The sequence below is a fragment of the Hemitrygon akajei genome, chromosome 24, assembly GCF_048418815.1.
Source record: "Hemitrygon akajei chromosome 24, sHemAka1.3, whole genome shotgun sequence".
NCBI classification, from domain to species: Eukaryota; Metazoa; Chordata; class Chondrichthyes; order Myliobatiformes; family Dasyatidae; genus Hemitrygon; species Hemitrygon akajei.
In genome coordinates, this window is record NC_133147.1 from 27034156 (window position 1) to 27052323 (window position 18168).

Consider the following 18168-nt stretch of genomic DNA (forward strand, 5'->3'; position numbering starts at 1 on the left):
ATTTAAGCTGACATGAAGGTGACAGTAGCTCAAGTAACCACGTGTTACAACAGTGGTTTGCAGAAGAGCATCTCTGAGTGCACAACACGTCGAACCTTGCAGTGGGTGGGCGACAGCCCCAGAAGACCACAACAGTAAATCAATGGCCACTTTATTAGGCACAGATGGTACCAGGTAAAGTGACAAATGAATTTTGATTATATGTTGGTCCAGATGGTCAGAAAATAAGATACAGTTAAGAAATGGATTTAAAGTCATTTAAGCCCAATGTTTTAGTAAATCACTGTGTAGAATTCTCAAAGTGATGGTGGTCCTTGATGTACAGCCCAATATAGTCTAAACCAGGGGTTTCCAACGTGGGGTCCATGGACCACTCAGTTAATGGCAGTGGTCCATTGCATAAAAACAGTTGCGAACCTGTGGTCTAAGCCCTCCAGGCTAGTGGGGTTTTGCCTGGAGGGGGATGCGGAGTCAAATGCTGAGTTGATGGAGGAACTCTAATAGGTCGAGGTGGTGCTATGAAGATGTGTTCTTGTTCAGACAGGCAGTTTGTAATTTCAAGCTTCATCTCTGTTATGGAGTGTGGCCAGCAAGGTGAAATAACAGAACATAGAACACACTCACTGTTTTAGGGACAGCTTCTTCCCCTCTGCCATCAGATTCTGAACGGACAGTGAAGCCATGAACACTACTTCAAAATTTTTGCACAATTTATTTAATTTTTATATCTATTTTTTATGTATATATATTTCTGATAATTTATAGTATATTTTGTCTTGCCACTGTCACAAAGCAAATTTCATGACCTAGGTCATTAATAATAAACCAGATTCTAATAGAATATAGAGCCTTACAGCACCTTTTATCATCTTGTACACCTCTACCAACTTTTACATTACAAACTGACCCTTCGGTCCAATTAATCTGTGCTGACCTCCATTTTATCTTCCCCTGCATTTATGTAATTCTCTCCTCCCCCCCCCCCCCCCCCCCGGGTCTTTGGCACTGTGAGGCAGCCACTAATTGTGCAGCTTGTGCTCTCTAATATATGTGTGTTTGTTACACCCTTTAAAATAGTGAGACCACCACCACTCCACCCCCGCAGAGGAAAGTCCCGACTCTCAGCATTTCCATTTTAAAGTCAAGAGGGAGTGGCTTAATTACATCACTGAGATTGGGAGCCTGTGCACAGCAATGTGCAGTGTACTGTAGATATGTAGGGATTGTAGCCACCAGTTTGTTCATAACAAACTCCCGCCAGTAACAATGAATGACGAATTTGGATTGGGACGGCAGTGAGAAACTATTGGTCAGGACTCCAGGAAAACTCCTCTTAAACACGAGATGCTGCAGGTGTTGGAAATCTGGAGGAATTCAACATGTCAGTTAATATCTGTGGAGAGAAATAAAGAGCCAGCGTTTTGGGCTGAGACCTTTCATCAGGATTGTTCATGAAGGTTTTTGGCCTGAAACGTCAACTGTTATTCCCCTTCGTAGATGCTGCCTGCCTTGTTGAGTTCCTCCAGCAATTTGGGGATAACACCTGCTTGTCTTGAGACTCGCACACGACCAGGTTCAGGAACAGTTAGTACCCTTCAACCATCAGGTTCTTGAACCAGAGGGGATAATTTCACTTGCCCCATCACTGAACTGCTCCCACAACCTCTGGACTCACTTTCAAGGTCTCTTCATCTCAGGTTCTCAATATTTATTTGTTATTACTTTTTACTGTTTGTACTTGGGATAGTTTGTTGACTTTTGCACACTGGTTGACCGCTCAAGTTGGGGGTCTTTCATTGATTCTATTATTCTATTATGGATTTACTGAGTATGCCCACAAGAAAATTAATCTCAGGATTGTATATGGTGACGTTTATGTACTTTGATAATAAGTTTACTTTGAATTAATCTGTGAGAAAGAGCCCAGCAAATAGAATCTGTGAAGGTTCCCCCATTGGTAAACAATGTTGCAAAATAGATCTTTCCCAATCACTTTGATTGTATTCAATCAGTGTAATGCAATCTTTGTGTTACTGAGGTTGGAACTGTGTGGTATAAGTGCTGTCCTGCCTTGCTATCCACTGCTGGTTATCCATGATTTCTCTCTATGCCAAGAGTCGGTAATGCTGTGTGGTGGGGCGGGCTTCACGTTTTGTTTCCACTCGTGCTGACCCCCAGTCTTTATCTTTCTCTGTTGCAGGTCACGACAAACAACACACTACATTACATTCACATAGAGCAGTTAGATAAGGTGAGTGCTTCCTCCTTCTTTCATTGTGGGTCTGATGTGGGGAAATGTGGCTTTAAATTCAAAAGCAATACTCTGTGTGTAAATTGAAAGAAAGGAAATTACTGCATCAATGCACTCTTTTATTGCCCCTTATTCCTCCCCTTTGTCAGCCATCTGACACTGAATGGAAGGAATTTATTTGCAATGCAGGTGGAGGAAGCCATGTGGCCTGGGCCAGCCAGAAATCAATCTTGCGCTGAGCTTGCCATAAGACAATACATCATCAGAACAGAACCAGGCCAGAGTTCCTGTGGCAATGAATTCCACAATTTCACCAATCTCCTCTTCTCGCTGTTCTAAAGGGACCCCCTTGTATTCTGAAGATATGCTCTCTGGTCCTAAACGCCCACATTATAGGAAGCATTCTCCCCACGTCCACTCTATTGAAGCCTTAAAATGTTCAGTAGGTTTCAATGAGATTACCCTTCATTCTTACAGCGAGTACAGGCCCAGAGCCTTCAAACACTCCTCTTAATTAACTCCTTCATTCTGTGGATCATTTTTGTGAACCTCCTCTGGACCCTCTCCAATACTAGAGCATCCTTTCTTGGAGTTGGTTACCTCTAACTCTTGGTCAGAGATCTGAAGGTCCACCATTGAAGTGCTCATTCTTGATCAGTTTTCCATGTGAAGGTTTCTGTCTCCTTCGCACTGTCAGGCAGGATGTTTTACACTCCTGCCATTTAAGTATATTTTTCCCTGTTGCTTGAAGCACCAAGCAGTAAAACACAGGAGCTGGGCTCACAGCCCACGATGTCTGTGCCAAGCACGATGCCAAATGAAAGTAATCGCATCTGCCTGCACAGCAGCCATATCCCTCCAATACCCACCTGTTCATGTGTCTGTTTCAGTGGGTCTAAAATGCCACTATCATACCTTCCTTTGTAGCGTGTTCCAGGCCACTCTTGTGTTTTAAAAAAAATTTTTAAAAAAATATTACTCTACATATTTCCTCTAAAACTTCCCCACTCACCTTAAAACCATTATTCATCATTGTGTCCTGTCATATGATGTTGGTGATCATGGTGACCATGGTTGTTATAGACAAATTTTTCTACTGAAGTGGTTTGCCATTGCTACCTTCTGGGATGGGTAACTTCAGCCATTTTTGATACTCTTCTGAGAGATTGTCTTCCTGGTGTCAGTGGTCACTTAACCAGGACATGTGATATGCACCAGCTGCTCATACAACCATCCAGCACCTGCTCCCATGGTTTCATGTGTCCCTGAATGGGGAGAAGGGGCTAAGCAGAGATTACACCTTGCCCAAGGGTGACCTGCTGGCTAGCGGAGGGAACGGGAGACCGATCTTCCTCCTTTGGTAGAGACCAATCTCCCTCTTGCCACCCAGCCCTCTGTATGCAATTCATAATTATATCAGAAGTCTTCCCTCAGGTTTTGATGCTCCAAAGAAATCAAGCAGAGTTTGTTCAACCATTGCTTTCTAGCTCTTACATTCTATTCCAGGCAGCATCCTAGTGAACCGTGTCTGCACCCATCCTTCCTGTAATGGGATGACAAGGTGTTACGGAGCTACATCATGACTTCCTGTCTCAGTGCACTGACTGATTAAAGCACACGTACCATACATGACAATTACTGCCCTATCTACTTGTCATCCCTAGGGAAGTCAGTACTTTCATCCCAAAGTCCCTCTGTACATCGATCTACCCAAGGGTCTTGCCCTCCCCAGTTTATATTTGATATCCCAAAGTTCTGCACTTCACTTACCAGACTAAAACCCCGTCTGCCATTTCTTTGCCAAGCTCTATAACTGATCTATGTGCTTTAACGAAGTCAGGTTTGTTGTGGTGCAACGAAAAGATCTTGTGCAGCAGTATCACAGGCACGTAGCATTAAATAAGCAGCATTCTCAATAAAAAACATAAACTAAACCACCAATTTACTCCCAAAATTGTTACTCAGCCCTCCCACATTTTTGTAACATTAAATAAACAATGGGTGGCGGGGCAGAGATTCATCTCTACCAAAGCAGCCAGTGTATATAACAAATTCTGGTTATGCGACCACTGATGTCAGGCAGACAATCTCTGAAGGGTATTGATAATGGCTGGAGTCACCAGTCTTGTAAAGACACTGCCCAGAAGAAGGCAATGGCAAGCACTTTGGCAGAAAAAATTGCCAAGAACAATCATGGTCATTAGACCAAGATCACCTCCGTCATTCAACACGGCATGTAATAATGATGATGAACATGTGCAACAGATGTCACAGTATTGATCCCTGTGGAACATCATTAGTCACAGACCTCCAGTCAGATTAACACTCAAGTACTGCCCTCTGCCTTCTATGGCCATGTCATCATTGAACCCAGTCTGCTAAATCTTCATGGATTCTATGAGTCATCATCATGACTTCCATTTAATCCTTCTGCCAGTAAACTTCAGTCTCTCCTCCCAGATAATTGGGTCCCTTCATGCTCTCACACCCCAGTTAGATCTCCCAGTGGTTTCTTTCCTTTCGAAGAACACAGCAACAGGAAAGGTGATCTTCTCTTATACATACACTACGGACAACTCTCTCAATCAGTCCACCTCCTACACCTTCCTGAGCTGGGATGAAGGAGATCCTGATGTCAGAGTAAAAAAAAAGTTATGTTGTGGCTTCTGTCTTTTCAAGCTGTTGGATTCCTCCTGCCTGGTGATGGTACCTGAAGAGAAAATGGGAGGGATCCTTGATTGTTAAGTTTTAAATGTTGAGGCACCATGTCAACCCATCCGAGCATTGGTCTGTGGTCACTTTTCAAAGTCAACCTCCTGTTGACTTGTTCTTGTTTGTTTATTGTCAATTAGCCATATGGATGTATGCCACTAAACCATGCATATAACTTCTACAAATACATAAAGTAATATTAACACAAGTAAATTTACAATTAATAGAATTTATAATGTCCGTTTGTGACCCAAGTAAAAAAGTAAACAGTTGCAACACTGCTGACACTTCATAAATAGTTGGACCTGGATGGTGGCATCCCATCCTAACATTCTTGTCCTGATGCTACGGTACATCCTGCCTGATGGTAGGAGGGTGAAGAGATTGTGGAACGGATCGATCACCGACAATGGTATGGACCACCAGTCTGAGAACTGACGGGGTGAGATGTGTTGTCGGGAAGATAAGTGGCCTGCTTATTGCTGGTTTCTTTCCTGTTTACAGATATCTGAAAGCCCGTCTGAAATTATGGAGTCTTTAACCAAAATGTACAGTATCCCAAAGGATAAGCAGGTGAGTATTCCAAGATTTGATAATGTGCCGAGCTATGTCCACAACACAATGCAATTTCCTGCACTCACAGGCAGAACAGTAGCTATACTGAGTCATAATGCATCCTTTCAAAAGAGAACTGAATAATGGGGTGGGTACTTTAGTTTAATTTTATTTATTTACATAGTCAGCATGCCCCATTACACCCATGTGACCAATTCCCCTCTTAACCCATACATCTTTGGAATGTGGGGGGGGGGGGGTGTAACCGGAGGAACTTCATGTGGACATGGAGAAAATACAAACTCCTTATTGACAGTTGTGGGATTTGAACTTGAGTTGCCGGTGCTGTAACTGCCTAGCCACTATACGACCATGCTGCCCCATTTTAGCCGTGTCAGTGAGAGGGCACAAGGTAAATAATGGCCTCTCCCTTCATTGTTTTGTGTGAAAGGGGATGAGTGGTGAGATGGGTCAAGGCACAAGTTATATTTCGAGAAGTGGGCTGTCGGTCCTTGAACCTAAATGTGTATCCTGCTCCCACCAAAAGGAATGTTTCTTCCTGTACAGTTCTGAAGTGGTCAGTATTATGCTTCACATGTTCCTCCTGCAGCTCACCGGCAAGGCAGAGTGAGCATCGAATGTGGAATAATACAAACAGACAGGTGTACTTTATTGATCCCGAGGGAAATTGGGTTTTGTTACAGTCGCACCAACTAAGAATAGTGTAGAAATATAGCAATATAAAACCATAAATAATTAAATAATAATAGGTAAATTATGCCAAGTGGAAATAAGTCCAGGACCAGCCTATTGGCTCAGGGTGTCTGACACTCTGAGAGAGGAGTTGTAAAGTTTGTTGGCCACAGGCAGGAATACAGCACAGGTAGAGGCCCTCTGGCCCACAATGTGGAGCTGAGCTAATTAAATAATCACGCCTCATCCCTTCTCCCTTCAAATGGTCCATATCCTTCCATTCCCTGCATATTCCTGTGCCTTTTCTAAGAAACTCTTAAGCACCTCTATTGTATCAATCTACGCCACCACCCCTGGTAGTGCATCCAGCCTCCCATCACTATGGTTAAAATAAAATTTACTGCACTTAAATCTCCTTAAGTGCATGCTCTTTGTTTTAGACATTCCGACCCTGAAAGAAAACAGATAACCGAGATTATAAACATGAGAAAGTCTGCAGATCCTGGAAATGCAGAGCAGCACACAAAAAGCTGGAGAAATTCAGCAGGCCAGGCAGTATCTATGGAAATGAATGAACAGTTGATGTTTTGGGAGTCCTGAGAAAGGGTTTTGGCCCAAAACATCGACTGCTTAATCATTTCCATGGATGCTGCCTGATGTGCTAAGTTCCTCCAGTATTTTGTGTGTGGTGCCAGGAGAGAGACTAGATTTATTTATCACCATTTTATATAAAATGGTAGTGCTCTCTCTCTGTGCCTCTGCTGATTTCATAAACTTATCAGTTCTCCTCTCAGCCCCTGCTGCAGAGAAGACAACCTCTGTTTGTCCAACCTTATCCAGGCAGCATCCTGGTGAACATCTTCTGCACCCTCTCAAAGCCTCCACATCCTTTCTGTAATATGGCAACCAGAGTTGGATGCAATACTCCAGATATGGCCTAAGCAGAGTTTTATAAACCTGTAACATAACTTTGCAACTCTTCCCTTCATTTCCTTGATGAGAAAAGGCAAGCACTCTGTATACTGCCTTGACTTGGATGAAAATAACAAGTGGGTGCTATGGTAGAGTAGCAGTTAGTGTGACACTATTACAGCTTGGGGCGTCGGAGCTTGGAGTTCAATTGAGTAAGGAGATTGTGTGTCCTCCCTGACAACAAGTGGGGTGCTCTGGTTTCCTGCCACAGTCCAAAGATGTACTGGTTAGTAAGTTAATTGGTAATTGTAAGTTGTCCTGTTATTTGCCTGCAGTTAAATCAGTGAGATGCTAGTGGTGCAGTTTGAAGGGCTGGAAGGGCCTGTTCAGTGCTGTGTTTAAATAAGTACATTGCCACACATCACTTGCATCTTCAGTTGGTGGTGGGTGGATGGTTTGTTGGTTATAAAAAATGAAAAAAAAGTTAGATTTATTATTCACATGTACTTTGAAACATACAGTGAAATCTGTCGTTTATGCCTCGGACCAACACAGTCTGGGGATGTGCTGGGGGCAGCCCATATGTATCGCCACACTTTCAGTGCCAACATAGCATGCCCGTAACTTAGTAACCGTAACCTGTTCATCTATAAATGTGGGAGAGCATCTAAAGTAGTTACTATGCTCGTCTTTGACCTCAACATGGATCCTACCTCTCGCTGTTCCCTTGCTTCCTAGAAGCCTTTATTAATATTTAGGCATCCTCAGTGATTATTAACCCTATGGGTAAGGAGATTTCTCCTCTTTCCCTCCCTCTGATTCTGAGAAAATAAGCAAACAGCCACGTAATGGAGCGATTTTCAAAGATTCAACCGTTGTCATCCTGCCTTTCTGCTCTCTTTCCACAGATGCTACTGTTTACACACATACGGCTAGCCCACGGCTTCTCAAATCATAAGAAGAGACTTCAAGCAGTGCAAGCTCGGTTGCATGCGATCTCTATATTAGGTGAGAAATTCTGACCTGTTGTGTCAAAGCAAAGTACCCTTGTATGCTTGGGAGTGGGAGAGTTTGTATTTAGTGAGTCCTGGGAGAGAACATAGAACATAGAACATAGAATAGTACAGCACATTTACAGGCCCATTGGCCCATAATGTTATGCTGACCCTCAAACCCTGCCTCACATATAACCCCCCCACCTTAAATTCCTCCACATACCTGTCTAGTAGTCCCTTAAACTTTACTAGTGTGTCTGCCTCCACCACTGACTCAGGCAGTGCATTCCACGCACCAACCACTCTCTGAGTGAAAACCTTCCTTTAATATCCCCCTTGAACTTCCCTCCCCTTAACTTAAAGCCATGTCCTCTTGTACGAGCAGTGGTGCCCTGGGGAAGAGGCGCTGGCTGTCCACTCTGTCTGTTCCTCTTAATATCTTGTACACCACTATCATGTCTCCTCTCATCCTCCTTCTCTCCAAAGCCCTAGCTCCCTTAATCTCTGATCATAATCCATACTCTCTAAACCAGGCAGCATCCTGGTAAATCTCCTCTGTACCCATTCCAATGCTTTCACATCCTTCCTATAGTGAGGTGACCAGAACTGGACACAGTACTCCAAGTGTGGCCTAACTAGAGTTTTATAGAGCTGCATCATTACATCGCATCTCTTAAACTCTATCCCTCAACTTATGAAAGCTAATACCCCATAAACTTTCTTAACTACCCTATCTACCTGTGAGGCAACTTTCAGGTATCTATGGATATGTACCCCCAGATCCCTCTGCTCCTCCACACTACCAAGTATCCTGCCATTTACTTTGTACTCTGCCTTGGAGTTTGTCCTTCCAAAGTGTACCACCTCACACTTCTCCGGGTTGAACTCCATCTGCCACTGCTCAGACCACTTCTGCATCCTATCAATGTCTCTCTGCAATCTTCGACAATCCTCTACATTATCCACAACACCACCAACCTTTGTGTGGTCTGCAAACTTGCCAACCCACCCTTCGACCCCCACATCCAGGTCGTTAATAAAAATCACAAAAAGTAGAGTTCCCAGAACAGATCCTTGTGGGACACCACTAGTCACAACCCTCCAATCTAAATGTACTCCCTCCACCACGACCCTCTGCCTTCTGCAGCCAAGCCAATTCTGAATCCACCTGACCAAACTTCCCTGGATCCCATGCCTTCTGACTTTCTGAATAAGCCTACCATGTGGAACCTTGTCAAATGCCTTACTAAAATCCATGTAGATCACATCCACTGCACTACCTCATCTATATGCCTGGTCACCACCTCAACGAACTTTATCAGATTTTTTAGATTTAGATTAGATTATGAGGACACTCAGTCCTCGTTTATTGTCATTTATTAATGCATGCATTAAGAAATGATACAATGTTCCTCCAGTATGATATCACATAAACACAAGACAGATCAAGACTAACTGACAAAAACCACATAATTATAACATGTAGTTACAACAGTGCAAAGCAATACCGTAATTTGATAAGAGCAGACCATGGGGACGGTAAAAAAAAAAGTCTCTAAGTCCCCGATAGCCCATCATTTCATGCAGACGGCAGAAGGAAGAAAAACTTCCTGCCGTGAACCTCCAACGCGGCAAAACTTCCCGATGCAGCCTCTGGGAGCACCTGACCACAGCCAACTCTGAGTCCGTCCAAAAACTTCGAGCCTCCGACCAGCCCCCCGACACCGGGCACCATCTCTGTCGAGCGCTTTGACCCTGGCCCCGGCTGCCAAGCAACAGGCAAAGCCGAGGATTCGGGGCCTTCCTCTCCGGAGATTTTTCGATCACACAGTAGCAGCGGCAGCGAAACAGGCACGTCTGAAATTTCACCAGATGTTCCTCCGTGCTTCTCACGTCCGTCTCCATCAAATCAGGATTGTGCACAGCCCCTACTTACAGATAACAGATATTCATTCCTGGAGTGGCCGCTGCACCCTGCTGTAATGCCGCCATCTTCTCACGATTGTTAGGCATGATCTGCCCTTCACAAAGCCATGCTGACTGTCCCTGATCAGACCATGATTCTCTAAATGTCCATAGATCCTATCTCTAACAATCTTTTCCAACAGCTTTCCCACCACAGATGTAAGGCTCATTGGTCTATAATTACTATCTGTACTACCTTTTTTGAACAGAAAGCGGAGATCTCTCAGTCTTGCAACCTTTGGCTGCCAGCTCTTAAGTTGTGAGCTCATCTGGCAGAAAGATTTGATTCACATACTGATTTATATATTGCATGGAAAAGTCTTAAACACACGCACGCGCGCGCACACACACACACACACACACACACACACATATATATATATATATATATATATATATATATATATATATATATACTAGATCTGTAGTAATTTCATGTATTGCACTGTACTGCTGCAAAAAACGAATTCCATGACATATTCAATAAACCTGATTCTGTTATAGGTCTCTATTGTGGACTGACAGTAGGAAGGGGGTATAGAGAGGGGAATCATGGTTGGGAAGAGGGGAAGGAGGGGGCAACACCAGAGAGACATTCAGTAATGATCAATAAAACAGATTTTGGAATCAAATGACCTTGCCTGGTGTCTCAGGAATGGGTGTATCTGCACTCGTGTCCCTGGCACTGCTTTGCTGCTACAGGTCCCACACCCCTCCCTCACCATTCTCAGCATCCTTTGCTCCTGCCAGATTTACAAACTCGCTCTCCACTCCACACTGACAAATACAGTACTGTGCAAAAGTTTAGCCACTCCAGCGATATCTGTAAGATTTCTGCACAGTACTGAACATGTGATAAATAAATTTGAATCAGGTGAAATGTTTATGGAGAGCTTGTACCACCTGCCTGATGGGAGTTGCAAGGCAGTGGCGTGGCCCAGATGCTGGTGATCTTTAATGGGTCATTGCCATCATGAGAGCGAGTGAAAAGCTGTTTATCCCTTATTCATTCTGCCCTAGTCTTTGCTGAGTTACCAGAACTATATGCCAGTTGCTCTCAGTCTATTTAAATTCTAGAAGGAAGAAAATTGAGGGAGGTTCCTGATAACCATCCAGTGACAACTCATGCCTTCTTATTTTTCCAGTTTACTCTAATGCGCTCCAAGAGTCAGCCAACAGTATATTGTACAATGGTTTGATAGAGGAGCTGGTTGATGTGCTACAGATCCCTGACAAGCAGCTAATGGTGAGTGTGTGATACTGTATCGTGTTCCATCAATGCTTTAATATTTCCAAGAGCAGGCACCTGAGTTTCTGTATGACCTCAGTAATAATGTATGGTTTATGAGTACTGAGACATTATTCCAAAGGCAGCTTGTATATATATCAGAGTATAGTAACGAGTCCGCACGATCCAAGCTTAATCCTTTTCTGCCTCCCTGCTTCAAGTGATGATCATTCCCTTCCCTTCCCTTCACTGGCTTCTTATTCTTTCACAATCCGAGGATGTGCTGCATAGGCAGCCCACAAGTGTTGCTGCACTTCTGGTGCAAATATAGCATAGCCACAACTTACTGATCCGTACGTCTTTAGACAATGGGGGGAATGGTAACTGGAGCACCTGGATGAAGCCCGTGCTGTCACAGAGAGGACATACAAACTTACTGGAGACTGCGGCAGGAACGAACCCGGGTCGCAGTCTCTGAAACGTTATAACCAGTATGTTACTTGGTCGCCTCATATAGTTCCATATTTCTTTCTTGGATGAAAGGAAAATGGAGGGCTATGGGGAAGAAAAGGCATAGATCAGGGGTTTGCAATCTTTACTATGCTATGCAGCTTTTCCATTCACCGAAGGGTCTGTGACACCAGGTGGGAAACCCCTGGGTTAGATTGACCTTAGAGCATGTTAAAAGGTCAGCACGGCATCGTGGGCTGAAGTGTGCTCTATTGTTTTACAACATGGATTCAATATTGAAATAATGTTTATAAATGGAACAATATTCCATATGTAGCCTGGAGTATATCTAATTCTCATATTTTAATTTTTCCCCACAATGTAATAGCTCCCACCAACAAAAGAATCTGCAATCATTTGCACATCAGGCCCATTTTAACCCACCAACACCCACTGTGGGACATTACAGAGCAGTCAGAAGAACTAGCAGTCACAGAGAATTTACAGGCTCCGCACAGACAGAGCAAGTGCGAGGTGGGGTCCAGATCAAACTGGACAACAGTGGCTGTCTGGCCACTTGCTGCATACATGGTGGTCCAATGTCCTTCACGTAGGGATCCCCAGCCAACCCGAAGGCTGGTTCCATTTAAGCCAATGTCATGATTGGCAGGTTCCCAGCTTGCAACCAAAGAAAAATCCCCCTATCTCTTTACTGCCAGTTTAGTAAGGGCAGAATTCAAAATAGGAGATACCCAAGAGTTTAAACTATGACCTCCACATGGAAGGAGTTGGATTTGAAACCCCCAGCTTAAGAGATGGGACATCATAGAGGCTAACTCCTTTGCTGTCCTCCTGTTTGATCCTTTTCTTCTCTTCACCGGCTTCTCTTTCTTTCAAAAGGACATCAAAGCTGCTTCCTTGCGGACGTTGACATCTATTGTCCATTTGGAGCGGACTCCCAAGCTGAGCAGCATTATAGACTGCACGGGGACCGCGTCATACCACGGTTTTCTGCCTGTGCTGGTGAGAAACTGCATACAGGCCATGATCGGTGAGTGTGGGTGCACAAGAAGAAACATCCTCTTTTTATGCTTCAGAGCTTTGTGCGTGATGAGCAGGAGATGCTGAATTGCCTTCAACAGAGTCAGGTTTCTTATTTTTTTTAGCCCTTAACTCGGCAGTGGAGTTATCGGGGCACCGTCATGACGGTGTTTCCGTTGCAAGCTATTCTTGTGTTTACGAGGCCTGACTTGGATTCGAACACAGGAACCTTTGCTCCGGTGTCCGGTGCTGATATTATTGTTACCACCAAGCGGGACTTCATTATCATTGATTTATCAGAAATTTGTTGGTTTGTAACACAGTGTAATACTTAAAATATACTATAAATTACAATAGGAAATTTATAAAAAATAGTGTAAAAAGAGAGGCAAAATAGAGAGGTTTAATTTGGGTTTAATTTATTTATTTTTTGTGGTGTAATATATAATTGATGTAAAAAATTATATTGCACTAATCTTAACCGGACATTTATTGTATTTGTCATACTATCTAGACATAGTCTTGACCAATTTGTTTCTTCAATTTTAATATTGAAATCACTTTCCCATTTTTGTCTTGACTTATGGACTCGTTTAATTGCCTGTTTTTGAATCAAGTTATACATACAAGAAATAAATTTTTTAATCTTTCCTTTTTGAATTAAAGTTCCTATTTCATTAGATTTCAGCAATAACATTGTTTGACCTAATTTTTCTCTTAAATAAGCCCTTAGTTGGAAGTAACAAAAAAGAGTGTTGTTTGATACTTTATATTTATTCTTTAATTGATCAAATGACATTAATATACCTCCTTCAAAACAATCTCCTATATATCTAATCCCTTTTTGAAACCAATTATATAAAAGTTGATTATCCATTGTAAAAGGAATAAGTCTATTTTGAATTAAAGATCTCTTTGCTAATAAAGATTTCTTTGTCTCATCATCAACATTTATCTTATTCCATAAGTCAATCAAATGTTTTAATATAGGAGATTTTTTCTTTTCCCGTATCCATTTAGATTCCCATTTATATATAAAATCTTCTGGTGTATTTTCTCCTATTTTATCTAGTTCTATTCTAATCCATGCTGGTCTATCTTTCTCAAAAAAAGATGCAATAAATCTAAGTTGATTTGCTTTATAATAATTCTTAAAATTTGGAAGTTGTAACCCTCCTAGATCAAATTTCCATGTCAATTTTTCCAACGATATTCTTGACATCTTACCTTTCCAAAGAAACTTCCTCACATATTTGTTTAACCCTTGAAAAAACTTCTGGGGTAGTTGTATTGGTAGTGATTGAAATAAGTATTGTAGTCTAGGGAATATATTCATTTTTATGGTATCTACCTACTAATGTTATTGGTAATACCATCCATTTATCAAGATCTTCTTGAATTTTTTTCAATAATGGTAAGTAATTTAATTTATATAAGTTCTTTATATCATTATCAACTCTTATACCTAAATATTTTATACCTTTTGCCGGCCATCTAAATTGAGTTATTAATCGACATTGACTATAATCTTCTTTAGTAAGAGGTAAAATTTCACTTTTATCCCAATTTATTTTGTAACTTGATATTTTCCCATATTCTTCTAATCTATAGGATAATTTACCCAACGAGTGCAATGGGTTTGTTAAATAAAGCAGAACATCATCAGCAAATAAGTTAATCTTGTATTCTTCCTGATTAACTCTGAAACCCTTAATATCTGGGTCCATTCTAATTAATTCAGCTAATGGTTCTATCGCCAACACGAATAAAGCAGGTGATAATGGACAACCTTGCCTAGTTGACCTTGTTAACTGAAATGGTGTTGAAATTTGACCATTTGTCACTACTTTAGCTTTGGGATTAGTATTTAAGGTTTTAATCCATTTTATAAAAGATACTCCTAATCCATATTTTTCCAATACCTTAAATAAAAAATCCCATTCCAATCTATCGAGGTAGTGTTCATGGGTTCATGGATTGTTTGGAAATCTGATCCTAAAGTGTTGAGTGTGAATTCTTCATGGTCCTGTACCACCTCAGAATCTATAGTTAAATATATCGTTAAATTTGTTAACTTTGCGGCAGCAGTAAAATGCAAAACAAGATAAATAGAGGGGGAAAAACTGAATTGCAGTAAGTATATATGGATGTTAGTTAAATTAAAATAATTAGTGCAAAACCAGAAATGAAAAAGTATAGGTTCAGTGTCCATTTAGAATTTGGATGGCAGAGTGGAAGAAGCTTTCCTGAATCGTTAAGTGTGTGCCTTCAGGTTCCTGTACCTCGTTCATGATGGCAACAATGAGAAGAAGGCATGTCCTGGGTGGTGGGGAATCCTTATTGATGGACACCACCTTTATGAGGCACTGCTCCTTGGAGGTGTCTTGGCTACTACGGAGACTAGTCCCCCTGATGGAGCTGACTGATTTTACAACTCTCTGCAGCTTGTAGTCTCTCTCCTTTCCACCACCACACCCCATACCCGATATAGCCAGTTAGAATGCTCTCCACGGTACATCTATAGAAGTTTGAATGTTTTAAGTGACAAACTAAATCTCCTCAAACTCCGAATGAACTATAGCCCATGAAATTTTGAAGTTTTGTGGCAGCCATGCAGTGCAATATATAAAATTTACGATAAATATAAGAATTATACATATAAGAAAGACGTGCTAAAAGTGAGCAAAAATAGTGAGGTAGTTTTGGGTCTGTTGTCCATTTAGAAATCTAATCATGAGTGGGGAGGGGGGTGTTGGTGGGTAGGGGAGAAGTTGTTCCTGAAACATTGAGCGTGTGTTGAGCTTGATGGTAGTAATGAGAAGAGGGCGCGTCCTGGGTGATTGGAGTCTTTCATGATGGATGCCATGCTTCTTGTGAAGATGCCTTTGATGCTAGGGAGGCAAGTGCCCATGATTACGCTGTCTGAGTTTACAACCCTCTGCGTATTTTTCGTGATCCTTTGCAGTGGTCCCTCCATACCAGATGGGGATGTAACTAGCCAGGGTGCTCTCCATGGTACATCTGTAGAAATTTCTTTGGTGACATACCAAATCTCCGTGAGCTCCTAATTAAAGGCAAGCACTCCTTCCTGACAGTGGAATGGCTGGCACCGGTCTCATTATAAACCATGCAATAGTAAGGAGAGTAAGCAGGCCTTTCGTTATCGTCCTGATGCCCTCTAGTCTGTGCATGATGGAACAGACCCGATGGGCCAAATGTCCTAACTCTGCTCCCATTTCTCATAGTCTTAGTGGACGGTTATTTTATGTTGATAAGGTGTCCAGAAAATGAAAGAGCAATTGTACAAGTGTTTTAACTGCAAGGTTGATGAATCTTGATTTGCTTTTCTGTTTAAATTTTACCTTGGCACCAGATCCGTCAATGGAGCCGTACCCTCATCAGTTTGCCACGGCATTGTTCTCGTTTCTTTACCACCTGGCCAGCTATGACGCAGGCGGTGAGGCCTTGGTCTCCTGTGGCATGATGGAAGCTCTACTCAAGGTGAGAGTTGGTTCTTGGTTTCTGAAGACCCTCAAAAAACACTGTTCCCCTGTGTCACACTGGGAGGGCGAATAGACTGAAGGTTTAGCAGGGGAGATGTACTTTAACACAAAACTACAAAAGTTTATTCATTCAAAAATACAATGTTCAGGGATTTACAATCCTATTTACAATTTCTAATTTAAATATTGTTATGGTCATTTGCAAAACACTCAATTCCTTGGGAAACTGCATGCTTCCTCTCCCAAGGACACTCAGGCAGAAACGTAACTCCGGAAGACAGGCAGGCCGTCTGCATGGGCAGAGCTCTCAACTGCCTTCTGCTTGGACCCTGAATGGCCCTCTTAGCCTAGCCCAGGAGATAGGCCACCAATCAACCCACCTCCTTCCGTACTGGGTGACTCTACGGTATATTGCAAGAGTTTTCAGTACCTAATTCAAGATGGAGTAGAGAGAGAGAGAGTTTCCAAATCTGGCCAGAGCAAACAATTTTGGAAATGATGAGAGTGGAGCACTGCGGGACATGTGGCAGAGGAGAATGCCAGGGGTGGGTGGGTGGGGGGGAGGTGTGGTGGCATGACTCAGGGCGTCGGTGTTCAGTGTTCAATCCAGCATCCTCTAAGGAGACACTCTATGTTCTCCCCGTGGAATGTGTGTTTTCTCTGGATAGGTGAATTGATCATTCCAAATTATTCTGTGATTAGATTAGAGTTAAATCAGGATTGTCGGACAGTGTGGCCAGAAGGGCCTATTCTATGTTGTACCTGCGAAGAAATGAATCATTAAAAAAAAAAAAAATGATAAAGTAAACAAAGAGGTGATCTTTGCAGAAGAAGGATATTTGAGACGATTGGCAGTCATAGTAACACAGCAGGCAAGTGAGCCCTTTGACAAACTGAGTCTGAGCTAGTTATCAGCCACCCACTTCCACTGATCCCATATCATTCTCCCTCACACTGGGGCAGTTACCAACCTGCATATCTTTGGGTGGTGAGAAGAATCCTCTGTGGTCTTAGGAAGAACAGGCAAACTGCACACGTTTTCGGAGGCTCGGATTCAAAATCCGATTTATTACTGCTGACAGATATGACATGTCTGTTCTCTTCTCCCAAGTTTACTGGACACAATGCCTAATGTACTGTCAGTTTTTAACCTTCAGATTGTATGGAAGTCCAGAATCACAATCAGCTTTAATATCTTGACATATGTTGTGAATTTTTTTGAGGCAACAGTACAGTGCAGTGCATAAAAAAACTATAAATTATAATAAACATTTTAAAAAATAAATAATACAAAAGTAGTGTGGTAATGATCATGGTTCATTCAGAAATCTGATGGTGGAAGGAAAGATGCTGTACCTAAAACTTTGAGTTTGTGTCTTGAGGCTTCAGTATCTCCTCCCTGATGGTAGTAATAAGAAGAGAGCTCTAGGTGGTGCGAGATCCTCAATGATGGCTACCGCCTTTTTGAGTCATTGCTTTTGAAGATGTCCTGGATGCAAGGGAAGCTGGTGCCTTAGTGGAGCTGGCTGAGTTTGCAACCCTCTGAAAATTTTTTCGTTCCTGTGCAGTGTCCACCCCACAGTGTTGCTGTGGATGCTCTCCACAGTACGTCCGTAGAAGTTTGCCATATGGCAGCTGATGTGCCTTCTTTGTAGTTGCATCAATATGTTGAGCCCAGGATCGATTTTTAGCAGTGTTGACACCCAGGACCTAGAAGTTGCTCACCCATTCCTCTTCTGATCCTTGTTCCTAAAACGTTGATTGTGGGTCTTCAGGCTGTTGTACCATCTCACTGATGGTAGTAATGAGAAGAGGGCATGTCATTGGATGGTGAAGGTCCATCGTGATGGATGCAGACTTCTT

General features: G+C 42.4%; 1 protein-coding gene across 4 annotated transcripts in view; it reads left to right on the plus strand.

The window, feature by feature from the left end:
* The window catches only part of huwe1 (HECT, UBA and WWE domain containing E3 ubiquitin protein ligase 1), a 172644-nt gene that overhangs the window by 65447 nt on the left and 89029 nt on the right, over positions 1-18168 (plus strand). For all 4 annotated transcript variants that reach the window (XM_073028614.1, XM_073028618.1, XM_073028617.1 and 1 more), the window contains 6 exons: positions 2201-2251; positions 5468-5536; positions 8032-8131; positions 11229-11329; positions 12662-12812; positions 16176-16303. In XM_073028614.1, coding sequence (XP_072884715.1) covers positions 2201-2251; positions 5468-5536; positions 8032-8131; positions 11229-11329; positions 12662-12812; positions 16176-16303 — 600 coding nt within the window. The remainder of the gene's footprint in view (positions 1-2200; positions 2252-5467; positions 5537-8031; positions 8132-11228; positions 11330-12661; positions 12813-16175; positions 16304-18168) is intronic.